This window comes from Carcharhinus amblyrhynchos, chromosome 9 (assembly GCF_965287045.1).
Source record: "Carcharhinus amblyrhynchos chromosome 9, sCarAmb.v2.hapA, whole genome shotgun sequence".
Taxonomy (NCBI): domain Eukaryota; kingdom Metazoa; phylum Chordata; class Chondrichthyes; order Carcharhiniformes; family Carcharhinidae; genus Carcharhinus; species Carcharhinus amblyrhynchos.
Genome location: NC_137332.1, coordinates 43525043 through 43542838, shown reverse-complemented (window position 1 = coordinate 43542838; position 17796 = coordinate 43525043). Strand labels below are relative to the sequence as shown.

At 40.9% G+C, this 17796-nt stretch overlaps 1 protein-coding gene across 1 annotated transcript in view; it reads right to left on the bottom strand.

Moving 5' to 3' along the window:
- frem1b (Fras1 related extracellular matrix 1b) overlaps nucleotides 1-17796 on the bottom strand; it is a 209819-nt gene that overhangs the window by 82331 nt on the left and 109692 nt on the right. Inside the window, exon 19 of the mRNA XM_080195534.1 lies at nucleotides 15559-15755. Coding sequence (XP_080051660.1) covers nucleotides 15559-15755 — 197 coding nt within the window. The remainder of the gene's footprint in view (nucleotides 1-15558; nucleotides 15756-17796) is intronic.

Here is a 17796-nt window from a genome sequence, read left to right as displayed (position 1 = left end):
AAATCTGAAATACTACAACTTTCATAGAATATCATGCAAGTTAACTGAAGTTGATTACGTTTGTGCAGGGTAAGAACCAATCAAAAGTTAACACCATTGAAATTAGAAATTGCATTAATCCATTGTGACATGTTGTTCTGTCTGAACACAGCACAATACATGCTACAGACAACAGATATGAAATATCCATTGACATTTTCCTGTTCTCTGAAATTTTACTAGTTATTTGCAGTAATAGGTTTATTACCTGAAAGAAATGCAGCAGTTTGTATAGTGCACTGATTTTATTATAACATCCATATGCACTGAATAAATATACTGGAAAATAGTATTTGATCTTTCCTTCCTATTATTGGCAAATGTTTTGACTAATCCAATATCTCTCACAAAAATGCAACCTTGCCTCAAGTAATTTGTAAAAAACAAATGCAAAATATTCTTTGGATTTGATTTGATTTATTGTTATCACATGTATTAGTATCCAGTGAAAAGTTTTGTTTCTTGCGTGCTATTCAGACAAAGCATACTGTTCATAGAGAAGGAAAGAAGGTGCAGAATGTAGTGTTACAATCATAGCTAGGGTGAAGAGAAAGATCAACTTAATGCAACGTACCTCCACTCAAAAGTCTGATGGCAGCAGGGAAGACACTGTTCTCAAGTCGGTTGATATGTGACCTCAGACCTATTCATTAATCTAAATGTGGCACAAGTTTGCCAAGGCAATTTTTAATGCTGTGGAGTAGTAGATTGTAAAATTATGGGAAAAATTTTTCTTAGAAAATATTGATTCGCAATTTTTGCAACTTTAATTCCAATTTCTTGCACAACCATTGAAACTGTGAAGTGTTGGAAAACCAGCAACAGGAATTTCTTCCAAAATTTGCTCAACTTACTGTTGTAATTATGGTGGGAACTTGGATACATCACATAAATAGGACTTCTGTTGATCTTCTGCTCAAGGCTCAGCAACCAACCAGGATATATTTTCAAACAATAAAACTTATGAATTTTCCAAAATGTGCCAGGGAATTAGTGATTCCTGTTCTCTTTTGAATTAATTTCTCAGCCCCGGGGCAAGGTCGAGACATTGCATAATGTGGGAGAGTTGATACATAATGGCTAAACTTGATTCAATATCCATTCACATGTGTATCAGCTAACATGCAGACAGCTTCTATCTTGTACCCTTTACAGTATATTTGTCAATACTTAACAGTAGTCTCTTAATAAGAACGTAAGAACTAGGAGCATGAGTGGCCATCCGGTCCCTCGAGCCTGCTCCACCATTCAATAAGATCATGGCTGATCTTTTCGTAGACTCAGCTCCTCTTAACTGCCCACTCATCATAGCCCTTAATTCCTTTACTGTTCAAAAATTTATCTATTCTTGCCTTAAAATGACTATGACGACTTTTATGACTATGAAAACTTTTTCAGCTTACTGAACTGTAACCAACACAATACAACATGTGGCAGCTTGTGTGGAAAACCCAAAAACTCATAGAAAATGCAGAGAAAAGTTAAAGGACATAATTCTCCCAACCAGAAGTGCAGTGGACCAGGAGACTCTAGTGGAGGCCGTTCAATGGGCTCCCCATTGGGCGCCACAGTTTCTACAAGTCTCCGGAAGCTGGATTTCTGGTGCTGTCAGTTCCCAAAATGTTGGAAATTTGAAAAAAAAATGCATTCTGACCAGAAAAGAAGCTTCAAAAACAGAGGTTCAGAGAAAATATCACCAAGACAAACCTGTAAAGAAAGACTTGGAAGCTGAAGGCAGAAATTTGAAATTTCTTACTGTAGCAGAATACCCTACTGAATCTTCTTTAGAAGGCCAGCTTTGAATGCTAGACCTGGCAGAGATGAAGTAATCCTAATATTGTGCATTGATGAATCCTCAACCATCTTCAATGAAATATTAAAAGCTTCTGACAAATGATTTAAACATCAAGTTGTGGAGTACACAGAGCTTAAAGGGACAGATATAAACTCCCCAGTAATGCTCCAAAAAAGCAAGAGACATTACCTCAGCAAAGCACATGATGCATGAGAGAGGCAAATAATTTTCTTTAAGTCCCAGAAATATATCTTTTTGGTAATCCAGACACATTATCCAAGCAGCTGATGGCAGTGCAGAGTGAGCAACTGGCTGTGAATGAAGGAAAGCTTTCTAATGAAGTCCAAAATATTAAAAAAACTTTAAAAGGGAAATGAAATAAAAATGCAACATGTTCACATTAAATCTCAGCCTTCAACACCATCATTCCTATGAAACTCATCTCCAAACTCCATGGCCTGGGCCTCGGCTCCTCCCTCTGCAACTGGATCCTGAACTTCCTAACCCACAGACCATTATCAGTGAGGAGAGGCAACAACATATCCTCCATGATCATCCTCAACACCAGTGTGCCACTGTATCTTCAGCTGTGTCTGTGTCTTCAGCCCTTTACTATACTCCTTATTCACCTATGACTGTGTGGCCAAATCCCCGTCCAACTCGATTTTCAAGTTTGCTGATGACATCACCATAGTGGGTTGGATCTCAAACAAAGTTGAGACAGAGTACAGGAAAGGGAGAGCATCTGATGAACTGGTATGACAGCAATAATCTCTCCCTCAATGTCAACAAACAAAGTAGATAGTTGTTGACTTCAGGAAGTGTACTGGAGGACATGCCCCTGTCTACATCAACAGAGACAAAATGGTTGAGAGTTTCAAGTTTTTAGCTGTCCAGATTACCAACAGCCTATCCTGGTCCTTCCATGCCAGCACTATAGTTAAGAAAGCCCACCAATGCCTCTACTTTCTCAGAAGAATAAGGAAACGTGGCATGTCCATTATGACTCTCACCAATGTTTACAGATGCACCATAGAAAGCATTCTTTCTGATTGTATCACAGCTTGCAATGGCTCTTGCTTGTCCAAGATCACAAGAAACTACAAAGGGTTGTGAACATAGCCCCATCCATCACTCAAACCAGCCTGCCATCCATTGACACTGTCTATACTTCCTGCTGCCTTAGAAAAGCAGCCAGCATAATTAAGAACCTCATGCATCAGGGACATACTCTCTTCCACCTTCTTCTGTTGGGAATAAGATACAATAGTCTCAAGAACAGCTTCTCCCCTGCTGCCATCAGACTTTTGAATGGACCTACCTTGCATTAAGTTGGTCTTTCTCTACAGTCTAGCTATGACTGTAACACTACATTCTGCACTCTCTCCTTTCTTCTCCATGTACGTTATGCTTTGTCTGTATAACATGCAAAAAACAATACTTCTCAGTGCATACTAATACATGTTACAATGATAAATCAACTCAAATTAAATCAAAAATTAAAATCAATCAAAAGGTTTGAAATGCAAGTTGAGTATATACCTTTGAAAACACACAACAAACGAAAATCTTCAATCAACAAAACTGTTTGAGATCTGAACAAAGAAATGTGTGAGGTATCACAAAGGTACCAAGAGGAAATAAGAGCTTTACATTCCCATGGTGGCAAATCAAAGTGGTGAGTTGGGAAAACTCAATCAGAAGTACAGCCAGGCTCAACAACAGGTAGAAAATACAGGAAAAGAAGTTTCAGCCATGAAAGAACTGGAGAATCATTTGGCAGAATGTCCAAAAGGAAGACAAGAGGGAGAAGAAAGACATGATAGAGCAGAAGAAAATGGTTGGACATGTGGAAGAAAACCTGGGAAAATATTATGACCGGAATTCTCCACGGGTTTCCTGTCGCCGTGGGGCGATATCAGTGGGAATTCCCATTAATAGCAGTGGGACCAGAGAACCCCACTATGAGCAAACAATGCACCACCTCCCACCAGCGGGAAACACACGGCTGGGAGACCAGAGAATCCTGCCCTACATTTTCAAAAAGTGATATGTGAAATAACGAAAATTGGAACCTAGAATGCTAAGGGCGAGCAGATCTTCACACAGAAGAGCGTGAAGAGTCTCAGAATTGGCAGAGTGCTATTACAGAACGTGAGCTTGAAAGATAGCACAGAGGAAGAATGCTCTGCTAAAGAAAAGCTGGCCAGTGCAGAGAGTTAACTTTCACATACGAAAGAAATGTCAGGAGCAGGAGAAGCATGATGTATCAGAACAGTTGCCTGAAAGCAGAATTAAGAATTAAATGAATTTCTTGAACATCAATCCAACCTGAACAACATGAAAAATGTGATACGTAGTACGGAAGAGCAAATCCTAACTTCGGAACAACGTAAGAGAAATTTTACAAAACACAACAAATTTTACAAAAAAGGTAATGGCAAAGAGTTAATGCCACCGGATTCATAATCCAGAGGCCCTTATAAATGCCCCAGGGACACAGGTTCAAATCTCACTTGGAATTTAAATTCAATCAATTAATTTTGGGGTAATGGCAGCACAGTGGTTAGCACTGCTGCCTCACAGCGCCAAGTACATGGTTTCAATTCTGGCCTTGGGTGACTGTGTGGAATTTGTGCATTTTCCCTGTGTCTGAATGGCTTTCCTCCGGAGGGGAGGGGAAAATTCAGCAGTACGCCAGCAAATATGGTCAGAAGAGGAAAAATAGTTTTGAACTAACCTAAGAGGGTAAAGAAAGTTTGTGCCAAGAACAGAAAACAGTCCAGCACAAGAACAGGCCCTTTGGCCCATCAAGCTTGTGTCAATCATGTTGTCCCATCTAGATCAACTGCCTGTATCTTTCTATTCCCTGCCTGTTCGTGTGTCTATCTAGAACAGTCTTAAATGTCGCCAACATGTCTGCCTCAATCACTTGATTTGGCAGTGCATTCCAAGCCCCCACCACTCTCTGTGTAAAAACTTCACCCATGCATCTCTACTGATCCTTCTCCCCCCTACCTTGAACTTGTGCCCCCCTGTAACTGTCATTTCTGTCCCAGGAAAAAGCTTCTAACTGTTCACCTTATCTATGCCCTTCATAATTTTATAAATTTCTATCAGGTCACCCCTCAGCCTCTGTCTTTCCAAGGAGAACAATCCCAGTTTATTCAATCTCTCCTCATGGCTAAAACCTTCCATAAAGAAATCCCACAACACCAGCTTAAAGTCCAAACAGGTTTATTTGTAGCAAAAGCGGCAAGCTTTCGGGACAGGCTGTCCCTTCATCAGGTTGCTGGGAGTTCTGATCATAAAAATGACACAAAGACACAAATTCAATTTACATGCATAATGATTGGAATGTGAATCTTTACAGCTAATCAATTCTTAAAGGTACAGACAATGTAAGTAGAGAGAGCATTAAGCACAGGTTAAAAGGATGTGTATTGTTTCCACACAGGAAAGTTAGTGAGATTTTGCAAGTCCAGGCAAGTTGTGGGGGTTACAGAAAGTGTGACATGAACCCAAAATCCTGGTTGAGGCCATTCTCACGTGTGCAGAACTTGGCTCAACTCTGCGCTGTCATGTGTCATGAAGGCCGCCTTGGAGAATGCTTACCCGAAGATCAGAGGCCGAATGCCCATGACCACTGAAGTGTTCCCCAACAGGAAGAGAAAACCTTCATACCAAGCAACATCCAAGTAAAGCTTTTCTGTACTCTCTCCAAAGCTTCCACGTCCTTCTGGTAACGTGGCGACCAGAATTGGACAGTATTCCAAATGTGCCGAACCAACATTTTATATAACAGTAACATAATCTGCCAATTTTTATACTTGATATACTGGCCTATGAAGGCAAGCATTTCATGTACCTTTTTTCACACCTTTTCCACCTGTGCTGCCACTTCTAAGGATCTGTGGACCTGTACTTACAGATTTCTCTGTGTGTTTATGCTTCAGATGGTTCTGCCATTTATTTTATAGCTCCCACCTGAATTGGATCTACCAAAATGCAGCACCTCACACTTTTCCAAATTAAATTCTATCTGCCATTTCTCTGCCCCTGGCAAACTGGAATCAGTGGATATTGAGGGCATACACTCTACTGGTTGGAGTCATACTTGGTACATAGGAAGATGGTTGTGGAGGGTCAGTCATCTCAGCTCCAGGACATCTCTGCAGGAGTCCCTTAGGGTAGTGCCTCAGGCCCAATAATCTTCAGCTGCTTCATCAATGACCTTCACTCTGTCATAAGGTGAGAAGAGGGATGTTCGCCAATGATTGCACAATATTCAGCACCATTTGTGATTCCTCAGATACTGAAGAAATCCATGTTCAAATGCAACAAGATCTGGATAATATCCAGGGTTGGGCTGACAAGTGGCAAATAATATTCGTGCCACACAAATGCCAGGTAATGACCACCACCAATAAGAGACACTATAATCACTGCCCCTTGACATTCAATGATGTTACCATCATGGAATCCCCCCAGTGTCAACACCATTGAGATTACCATTGACCAGAAACTCAACTGGACTCACCACATAAACGCAGTGGCTACAAGAGCAGGTCAGAGGCTTGGAATACTGAGGCAAGTAACTCACCTCTTGAGTCCTCAAAGCCTATCCACCATCTACAAAGCACAAGTCAGGAGTGTGGTAGACTACTCACTGCTTGCCTGGATGGGTGTAGCTCCAATGGCACTGAAGAAGCTTGACACCATTCAGGACAAAGCAACCCACTTGATTGGCACTACATCTACAAATAGTCAATCCCTCCACATTGACGCTCAGTACTATCTCTAAGATACACTGTGGCAATTCACCAAAGATCCTCAGACAGTATTTTCCAAACCCGTGACCACTTCCATCTAGAAGGACAAGGGTAACAGATACATGGGAACACTACCAAGTTCCCCTCCAAGTCACTCACTCTCCTGACTTGGAAATATATTGCAATTTCTTTGCAGTCACTGAGTCAAAATCCTGGTATTCCCTCACTAACAACATTGTGGGTCAACCCACAGAACATGGGCTGCAGTGATTTAAAAACACAACTCACCACCACCTTCTCAAGCACAATTAGGGATGGGCAATAAATGCTGGCCAGCCAGCAACGCCCATGTTCCACGAGTGATTAAAAAACAATTTCCAGTCTACCAATATCCTGCTATATACTCTGACAATCTTCATCATTATCCGCAACTCCAGCAATCTTAATATCCGCAAACTTGCTAATCAGAACAGCATCGTTTTCTTCCCCGTCATTTACACTTATTACAAACAGAGGTCCCAGCACTGATCCCTGCAGAACATCATTAGTTACAGACCTCCATTCAGAAAAACACCCTTCCATCATTACCCTCTGTCTTCTATAGCCAAGCCAGTTCTGAATCCATCTAGCTAGTTCATCCTTGATCCTGTGTAATTTAACGTTTTGCACCAGTGTGCCATGAGGGACATTGTCAAATGCTTTACTAAAGTCCATGTAGACAACATCCATGGCCCTTCCCTCGTTAATCACTTTTGTCACCTCCTCAAAAAAACTCAATCAAATTAGTGAGACATGACCTCTCTTGTACAAAACCATGATGTCTGTCACTATTAAGACCATTCAGTTCCAAATGTGTATAGATCCTATTCCTAAGAACCTTCTCCAACAATTCCACTACCACTGACATCAAGCTCACTGGCCTATAGTTATCCTTGCTCCTCTTCTTAAAAAATGGGAGAACATTGGCTATCCTCCAACTCTCTGGAACCTTGTCTGTGGCCAACGAGGAAACAAAAATTTCTGTTACTCTCTTGTCTCCCCCAGCCATCTGGCCCTGGGTATTTGCCTACCTTAATGCTTTTTAAAACACCTAACACTTCCTCCCTCCCAATGATGACTTGCTCTAGAGGGTTTACATACCCCTCCGAGACACCTTCAAGCAACGCGTCCCTCTTCTTTGTGAATGCCAATACAAAGGGTCAGGGGTGATTTAGAAATCCAAAGATGAAACAGAGGCAATAGAAAAATATATTGATGTGAGTAAAAACATGTTGAATGGGACAGGTTGGGGCAGGGAAGTTAACAGTGCGTCAGAGAGTAAGGTCCATGCAGGGAATAGTAGTAAAAAAAATTGAAGTAATTTTACCTCTTTGTGTAGAACACTTGCAATAAGGTAGATTAACTCAAATCATAAATTAAGATAAACAGTTTAGGTCTAATTGATGTAACATAGAAATGTTTCCAAAGTGACCAACATGGGGAGATAAATGTTCCAGGGTGCACCACATTTCAAAAAGGCAGGCTGAATGGAAAAGGAGATAGCCCTGAGAATAAAGGATTACAAAAGGATGTTAGTGAGAAAAGATCTCGGCCAGAGTTCTCTGACCTTGCCTGAGACTGGAATTCTCCAGTCCTGCTGCTGTGAATGGAGAATAATATCATAGTAAATGATACATTTCGAAATAGTGATCATAATGCCATTGAATTCCACATTAAGTTAGAACGTGACTGGAATTCTCCAGTCCTGCTGCTGTGAATGGAGATTATGCTGAGCGTCCAATTCTCTGTTCTCACTGGCAACAGTAGAGGGGCATGAATGGCCAGAGAATTCCAGTCCCAAATTCAGGAATTCAGGATTCAGTAGGGGCAGAGGTTATGAACAACGTAGGTCAGAAGATGCAGGTGGGAGTATTTTATAAGCCCCCCCCAACAGCATTGTATTATTGGACAGAGCATTTAACTAATTATTTTTGAACTATTTTAGATCAGTATTGTGCAATGAGGCAGGGTTAATTAGTAATGTCATAGTAAATGATACATTTCGAAATAGTGATCATAATGCCATTGAATTCCACATTAAGTTAGAACGTGACGTATTCCAAACAGATATGAGGGGTGAGCTAGCTAAGGTTAATTGGGTAAATAAATTACAAGGTAGGGTGCTCAAGAAACAGCGGGAAACATTTAAAGAAACAACTCAGAATGTTTACCAGAAATATATTCCACTGAAAAACAAAAACTCAGTGAAAAAGATCCATCCATGTCTTACTAAGAAGGTTTAGGGTATTACTAGATCAAAAGAAGAGGTTTACAATGTTGCCAAGATCAGCAGTGAATCTGAAAATTAGAAGTGTTTTAGAGACCAACAAAGGGCTACCAAAAAGTTGATTAAACAGGAAAAATAGAATATGAAAATAAACTTGCCAGGATATAATAACTGATAAGTATTTAAAAAGGAGGTTGCTAAAGTAAACATTTCACTGTTAGAGAGACAGGAGGAATTATCATGAGGAAATGGCAGTGACAATGAAAAAGGATTCTGGTACCTTTATCCACAATAGAAGGCAAAAGTTATATATCAAGGAATAGAGGGTTATTTACCAAGATATTGAGGGTAATTTCTGAGCTCATAAGAGTAAGAAACTAAGGTAATTAATATCAGCAGAGAAAAACTACTGGAGAAGCTCAGGCTACCCAAATCCCCAGAATAAGATGACCTACAACAAGACTCTAAAAGTTATCGCTGCAGAGATAGTGAATGCGCTGGCTATGATTTTCTAAAATTCTGAAATGGTCCCAGTAGTTTGAAAGCTACTAAGTATAACAACGCTGTTCAAGAAAGGCGGGAGAGAGAACTACAATCCAGTTAACTCAACATCAGTCACTAGTTCAGTGATAGGATCTACTATTAATGAAGACTTAACAATGCACTGAGAAAAGCTTAGTTTGATTGGAACAAGTAAACGTGGCTTTATGATAGGGAAATTCCGTCTGACAAATTTATACAGGTTTTTTGAAGATGTAACCAGTCGGGGGATGAAAGAAAACCAGCAGGTGTGGTAGTATCCTTGGATTTTCAAAAGCATGAGATAGGGTGTTATACAAAAGATAAATATGCAAAATAAGGACCAATGGAGTTGGGATTGATATATTAACATGGATAGGGGATTGGTTAATATACGGGAAAATGAAGAGTGGGGATATATGGAGCATTTTCATTTTGGCAGGCTGTGATTAGACAAAAAAACTTGGGTAGTGTATGTTTTTCAGACATTGACTGCAGCAGATATGGCTTACTCAGCCTGTGAGAGACATCTTTTAGCTACCTACTGGTCAGTTCAACACTTTGCTGTCTTTAGGGGAGCTGCCACGAGAACTAGCAATGGGATATATTTCAACAAGATTATAGGTAGGCAGTAGATACAGAAAGTTTTAAAGTTAAAATTTATTTATTGGTGCCACAAATAGGCTGCAATGAAGTTACTGTGAAAATCCCTTAGTTGTCACACTCCGACGCCAGTTCTGATACACTGAGGGGGAACTTAGCATGGTCAATGAACCTAACCAGCATGTCTTTTGGACTGAGAGAGGAATGCGGAGCACCCAGAGGAAGCCCACCCAGACACGGGGAGAACATGCAGGCTGCACAGACAGTGACTCAAGCTCGGAATCGAACCTGGATCCCTGGCACTGTGAGACAGCAATGCTAACCACTGGCACTGTGCTGCCATTGAACGGGTCCAGCTGACTGTTAATAGATGGACCGGCTTTTTGGGATCATATGATCCGAAGGTGAAACTAATGAATAACCCAACCTCCGCATTAATTAGGGGGTATACATTATTGTACAGTAGTATGAGAAATAGGAGGAGGTTTAAAAAGGGCATATACCTAGAGGGAGAGATATCCATCTAGAGGGATTCTGTTATATGGAAACAGGGGAAAGACAGAAATAATGCAAAATCTTGGATCTGAATAATGAGATAGATATGAAATTACTGCATTATGTGGACGTACAGCAAGCAGACATTTGTAATAACTCACCTAACTGAATTTCCACCACCATCCGCTGTGGCCAGAATTTTACTGGTTTGCCCGCCACAGGGATCGGAGCAGGCAAGGGGCGGAGGATGGGAAGGACCGCTGACCTCAAGTGGGATTTTATGGCTGTGGGATAAGCGAGGCTGTAAAGTCCCACCCTTTCTGTTCGGTTTCTGTGTTTGTTTGTAATGCACTGACAGAGTTCCTAGCAACCTAGGAAAAGGGAGGATTAAGATCAATGGACGTGAAACCACTCTTAAGTGACCCAATGCTGATGATGGTGGGTGTGATCAGAAACAATGAAAGAAGATGTGACTGTTGTATACACAAAGTGAAGATCACGCTAAGGCAGAGCTGAGTTAGAAAGGAAAAGAGAAAGCAGACATATTCTGACTAAAAGACAAGAAAAGGATATAAATTGGATCAGATTTATACAACACCTGAAAGAACAATCAGACGTGCTCTACAAGCAAGCTACAGGCTATATTGGCAGAAAATATTTCACTAACAGAATTAATGTAGAACCATACAAACCACAGGAATAGGACATATGAGAATCAGATGATGGTACGGAATTATGCTCAAGCAAGAGTGCTTGAACCACTGTGTAAAGGACTGTATGATATTGTATAAATGGTGCGACCAATAGTATGAGCAATACAATTATCCAAGAAGGTAACATGGTTCCATCTCAATCAAATTAAACTGTGCAAAACCCCAAAAGAAACAACAAATGCAGAAGGAACTTAAAATGGTAGACCACGGAAGATGAAGGTGATATAGCCACAGGGATTCTAAGAGTGGTTCAGGATACAAGGTCTGAATCTGGAGTTTCGGTAGACTTAACATTTGTCATGCCATAGATGTTACGTTAACCACATCAGTATTGGGAAAACCCAGGGCAGATCTCAATGAGGCCTGTGAGATGGGCCTCATGGAGAATGAGCTTTCTGACTGAGGTAATGATTGCATGCCCAATCAGGAAGTCTCATTTAAGACCATAAGACTTGGGAGCAGAATTAGGCTACTCGGCCCATCGAGTCTGCTCCGCCATTCAATCATGGCTGATATTTTTCTCATCCCCACTCTCCTACCTTTTTCCCCTGTGATTATAATGAGGATTGTTGGGTCTGCCGACACTCTGGATTCTGACTTTGTAACTGAAGCACACTTAAGAACAGAGGTGAGTTTGTAAATAAAGGAACGAGACAAAGGGATATGGTTCCTTTGGAGTTATTTCAGAAAGAACCAATGTATCTGTAAGTTTGTATGAAACCAAACATTCTGTACGTGATGGTATAATCTGTTGCTGACTGAATTGAATTAAGAAGTGTGAAAGCAGGTATTGTTGTGAGAATAGTACATTTGAGAATAAGCTGGCACGAAGAGGTGCAAATAAGGAAGTAGTAAGCCATCAAGCCCCAATAATGCATCTGATAAAAACAGCAGCAAAATAACTGTCCAAATTAAAATAATAAAAATTTCAAGCACGTCTGGTGCAGATACTCAGGCCCTTATTATCTCACAGAATGGCCACAAAGCCCACAAGAAACAAGTCAGAGAAGTCGATTTCTTAAGTATTTAATGACAGGAGTCATCAATACAACAGGAAAGACTTGATAATAGATCATATTTTCCAAACCTCGCTGGATTCCGGGGAAGTGCCGGAAGATTAGAAAACGGCTAATGTTACGCCGCTGTTTAAAAAGGGTAGCAGGCAAAAGGCAGGGAATTATAGGCCGGTTAGTTTAACGTCTGTTGTAGGAAAAATGCTTGAATCCGTCATCAAAGAAGTAGTAGCGAGGCATCTTGAGAAGAATTGTTTGATAGAGCAGATGCAGCACGGATTCGTTAAGGGGAAGTCATGTCTGACGAATTTATTGGAATTCTATGAGGATGTGTCTAGTGCGGTGGACGGAGGGGAACCGGTGGATGTGGTGTTTCTCGATTTTCAAAAGGCGTTTGATAAGGTGCCGCACAAAAGGTTGTTACAGAAGGTTAGGGGGCATGGAGTTGGGGGTAAGGTGTTAGCGTAGATAGAGGATTGGCTGTCAAATAGGAGGCAGAGAGTAGGTGTCAATGGGTGCTATTCGGATTGGCGGTTGGTGACTAGTGGAGTGCCCCAGGGATCGGTGCTGGGGCCTCAGCTATTTACCATTTATATAGATGATCTGGAGGAGGGAGCTGAGTGTAGGGTGTCGAAATTTGCTGATGACACAAAGATAAGTGGAAAAGCAAATTGTGTGGAGGGTGTAGAAAGTCTGCAGAGGGATCTGGATAGGCTGGGCGAGTGGGCGAGGACCTGGCAGATGGAATACAGTGTTGGCAAGTGTGAGGTTATCCACTTTGGCAGGAATAATAGTAGGAGGGACTACTACTTAAAGGGCTAAAAACTGCAGCATGCAACGGTGCAGAGGGACCTGGGGGCCCTTGTGCATGAGTCGCAAAAACCCAGCCTACAGGTGCAGCAGGTGATCAGGAAGGCAAATGGGATGCTGGCCTTCATAGCGAGGGGGATTGAATATAAAAGGAGGGAGGTCTTGCTGCAACTGTACAGGGCACTGGTGAGGCCGCAGCTGGAGTACTGAGTGCAGCGTTGGTCGCCACACTTGTGCAAGGATATTTTGGCCTTGGAGGGAGTGCAGAGGAGGTTCACTAGGCTGATACCGGAGTTGAGGGGGTTGAGCTATGAAGAGATGCTGAATAGACAGGGCTTGTACTCGTTGGAGTTTAGAAGGATGAGGGGGATCTTATTGAGACGTATAAGATGATGAAGGGGATGGATAGGGTAGAGGTGGAGAGGTTCTTCCCGCTCAGAAAGGACAGTAGGACTAGAGGGCACAGCCTCAAGATAAGGGGGGAGCAGTTTAGAACGGAGTTGAGGAGGAACTTCTTCACTCAAAGGGTGGTGAATCTCTGGAATTCTCTGCCCGTTGAAGTGGTGGAGGCTGCCTCGCTAAATATATTTAAGACACGGGTAGATAGGTTTTTGGTAGGCAAGGAGATTAAGGGTTATGGGGAGAAAGCGGGAAAGCGGAACTGAGCCACTTCAGATCAGCCATGATCTTATTGAATGGCGGGGCAGGCTCGAGGGGCTAGATGGCCTACTCCTGCTCCTATTTCTTATGTTCTTATATTTCGTAACATTGAATAGTGAACTAAGGAAAGTTAGGCAGCAAATAAAAAATATATTATAGCAAAGCAATAATCTGGCACAACAGCAAATAAATTATGATCTGATAATGATTCACTGTTTAATGAAGCTCACCAATCCAATATTGAATATTGTTAGGAAGATGGATTAGCTGATTGAGGAAGATCAAAATGCTAGCACGGAGGCAGCTCGGGACAATGAATACACAACATATGGGAGCTGGTTGGTGGAACAAGATCCCCATAATTTAGAGAAATTATAGAATATGAGGGATATGTACCCAATGGATTAGCAATTTTACACAAATGACAGTTTATGAAATTTCAACCAATGTGAGTATTTGCAAATTGAGAAGTGTGATTAAGGCTCAAGTAGTTGATCACAAGTGTGATAGCCCTGCTAATGACACAGTGTTAGGAATTGCATTGAATTATACTCTTACAGTCTCCTGTATCAGAGTGGCGTATCCCCTGCTCAGAGTAGGAAAGGTTGGGAATGCAAACAGTGTCAGAGCACCAAGGCAATGTTTCTTATGTAGCCTATAAGGTCTCCCACATGAGCAGCCTGGTGGATTCCCACTTACCTGGTGGATAGCAGCAAGCGAAAGAGACAGTAATCCTTCACAATCATGGAGGATTCATGCATGGGTTCTCAAGGAAGAGTGCGAATATGGTAGTGTTCAGTGGCATCTACCTGTATTGCAATGAAATCTGAGGCTTTGGACACCAGACACCTCATGATGCTGCCATAGAGTTGGCCACCACTTCCATGGTAGAATGAGTGCATTTCAAGCTCTGTGGAATACCTGTACCATCTTCAAGCCAGATACCTCCATGCTCTTTGACAAGGCTGTCTGGCAGGGCTGTAAAGCACCAAACATCATGGCGTGCACATTCTGTTCTCCTGCTCAACTGAAGGCTATAATCATTTAAATGAGGGGTCATTTAAACAATGGCTGGGATTTTATGACCTCACTCGGGCAAGGCTTGTAAAATTCTGCCCAATGTCAACGGAGAATGCCATTCAGCGAAATCGGGGTGGGTGTGCCGGTAAAATTCCAGTCAAAGTTTGTGCACTGCCTGCCTCAATGGGAACAGGCACTGGCATTTCACTGGCACAAGCCCACACAGAGAAATAGCAACAATAATTTTTTTTTAGTTTATACCGTGTTCAGCTAATTGACCAAACACTCCAGATTGTTCCATTTTCCATTTAAGTTTGGCACAACTTTTAATTACTCATTTATTTAGTTTCGCTTCTTCCCCCCACTCCCCCCCCAACTTATCGGTGTCCACCATAATGAGTCTTAGTTCCTTACTTTAAAAAAATACCCTAAGGATTAAGCTTGGTTTGTTTGGCTAATTATAAAGCCATGCGGGGGGAAAAAAAAATGCATTCCTCTCATGAAAACAGACGGTGGTGAAAATTCACAAAATCAACTGGTGTTTACATTTGAATTATATATGACACGTACAACTCCATGTAGTGGGGAGTATACTCATTTTGATGCACTGTTTGGATTTTTTCCCCTTCAAATTCAAACAACTAAATATGATTCAACTGACTAGCTTTCAGATTAATGATAACCAAATGGTTATTGTGCTGTTATGAATGGGGGAACATCTGGCGAGATCTAAAATATTTTAAAAAAACACTGTCATACAGAATAAAAGATCAAATAAAGTCTGAATTACCTGACATGGACTATGAATAAATATGAGTAGTTATTTTTCTTTCCTTGCTATGTCCATACTTACAGTGATGTTTCCCAGCTGCAAATCTGGAGTTTCATCGTTGATTGGGTTGATGATGACATAAAACGGCATGGCTATAGACTTATGTACAGCGTCGCTAACAGATACCATAAAGTGGTCAGCTGTGGGCTCCATCTGGTTGTGTCTGCACTGGACGTAGTTGATGTAGCCTGCCCTGAGGTGCTGCAGACTGAAGGAAGCTATTAAACAAACAGATTGGATCAAACATCCATGGTTTAAAATTGCCCACAAAATAAAAATCTTCCAGAATAATTCACATTCATACCACATTCCTCCAGCTGGGGAGCCTGAGAAACTCTTGGCTTCTCACTTGGCAGAATATTTAGTCTAACAGAGGAATCACAATGCAAAAACCAATAGGATCAATCAATAGAAGGCACAACGATCATTGCACTCCATTCACTTGTTTCATTAAGGAGGGTGGAGTGTGAAGATTTAACATGCTAAAAGAGATATGAAGATCCTGACCTCACTGCTATTTTAATAGATATAAGAATATAAACAATTATTTTGATATCCTGTGATAGAATCTACTGATCTTAAGCATATAGGATCTGGCCCCCTAATGTAGATTTTAAAATAGCATATATTTTACCACTTAAGATTATTTGGTTTATAGGTTACTTTTTTTTAAGATTAATTAATTTAAAGGCACCCCATTCACAGAATACATTCTGATCAATAGTCTGTATTGGGCCAGGGATACTAGTCACATGTTAGAATAATTGAGATAATTTTGGCAGATACATGATGGTAAAACTGGTGGTGCAATAATATTGTTGTGTCAGCTTTCATGCTATTCATGTATTGCATCTTTACAATAATAAAAGGTCCCAAAACACATCACAATCAGAGATCCTTCATGACTACTTAAACTAAAACTATTAATAAAGTGTTTCTTGAACTGTTAATAATTTCTCGTGGGATCTGCACTCAACTAATTTGCATCTGCTGAAACATGAACCTTTCCAATTCTTAATTTTACAATCACGTTATTGGCTGTCCCAGGACTGTAGTTTAATTGAAATTTCACCAAAGGACCAACAATACTACATTATGAAAGCAGATCTGTGAGTTTGAATGCTGGTTCTTCCCACTTCCTTTCAAACTTGAACACCTCATTATTGAGTAACTGTTAGATTCCAATGAAAGTGTCATGCTTGGACTTTCTTAAGTAGTTTTTTTAAAAAAATAACTATTATTCTATTACTCTAAATATAAAATAGTTGTTTTCTTAATGGCCTTTCATGAAAACCATTGTTACACTTCAAAATAATCACCAAAACCAAATTAGTTTATGTGGACAATTGTTTTTTTTTTAAACATACCTAATTAATATTACTTTGGAATTCAAGCATCCTATATATCATTTGTGGGAGATTACTACAAAAAGTGCACGTCAAACTGATTATTTCTACAGAAATCCAGACCTGAACTTTGGATTTTGAAATTAAACAAGACACGGGATGTAATTATTTGTTCATGAAATATGAAAATTGCTGACGAGGCCAGTATTTATTACCCATTCCTGACTACCCTTGGGAAGGTGGTAGCACCTACCTCCATGAACTGTTGCAGTCCATGTGATACAGGGCATCCGCAGTACTGTTAGGGAGTGAGTTCCAGGATTTTGACTCAGTGACAATCAAAGAATGGTGATGTCTTGGTGGGGAATCCTGGCATGGATAGAGGATTGGCTGACTGGCAGAAGGCAGAGAATGGGGATAAGGGGGTCTTTTTCAGGATGGCAATCGATGACAAGTGGTGTGCCTCAGGAGTCAGTGCTGGGACCACAACTTTTCACGATATACATTAACAATTTGGAGGAAGGAACTGAAGGTGCTGTTGCTAAGTTTGCAGATGATACAAAGATATGTAGAGGGACAGGTAGTATTGAGGAAGCAGGGGAGCTGCAGAAGGACTTGGACAGGTTAGAAGAATGGGCAAAGAAATGGCAGATGGAATATAATGTGGAGAAGTGTGAGATTATGCACTTTGGAAGGAGGAATGGAGACATATTTTCTATGTGGGAAAATGCTTTGGAAATCAGAAACACAAAGAGACTTGGGAGTCATTGTTCAAATTCTCTTAAGATTAACATGCAAGTTCAGTCGGCAGTGAGGAGGGCAAATGCAATGTTAGCATTCATGTTGAGAGGCTGGAATACAAGAGCAGGGATGTACTTCTGAGACTGTATAAGGCTCTGGTCAGACCCCAATT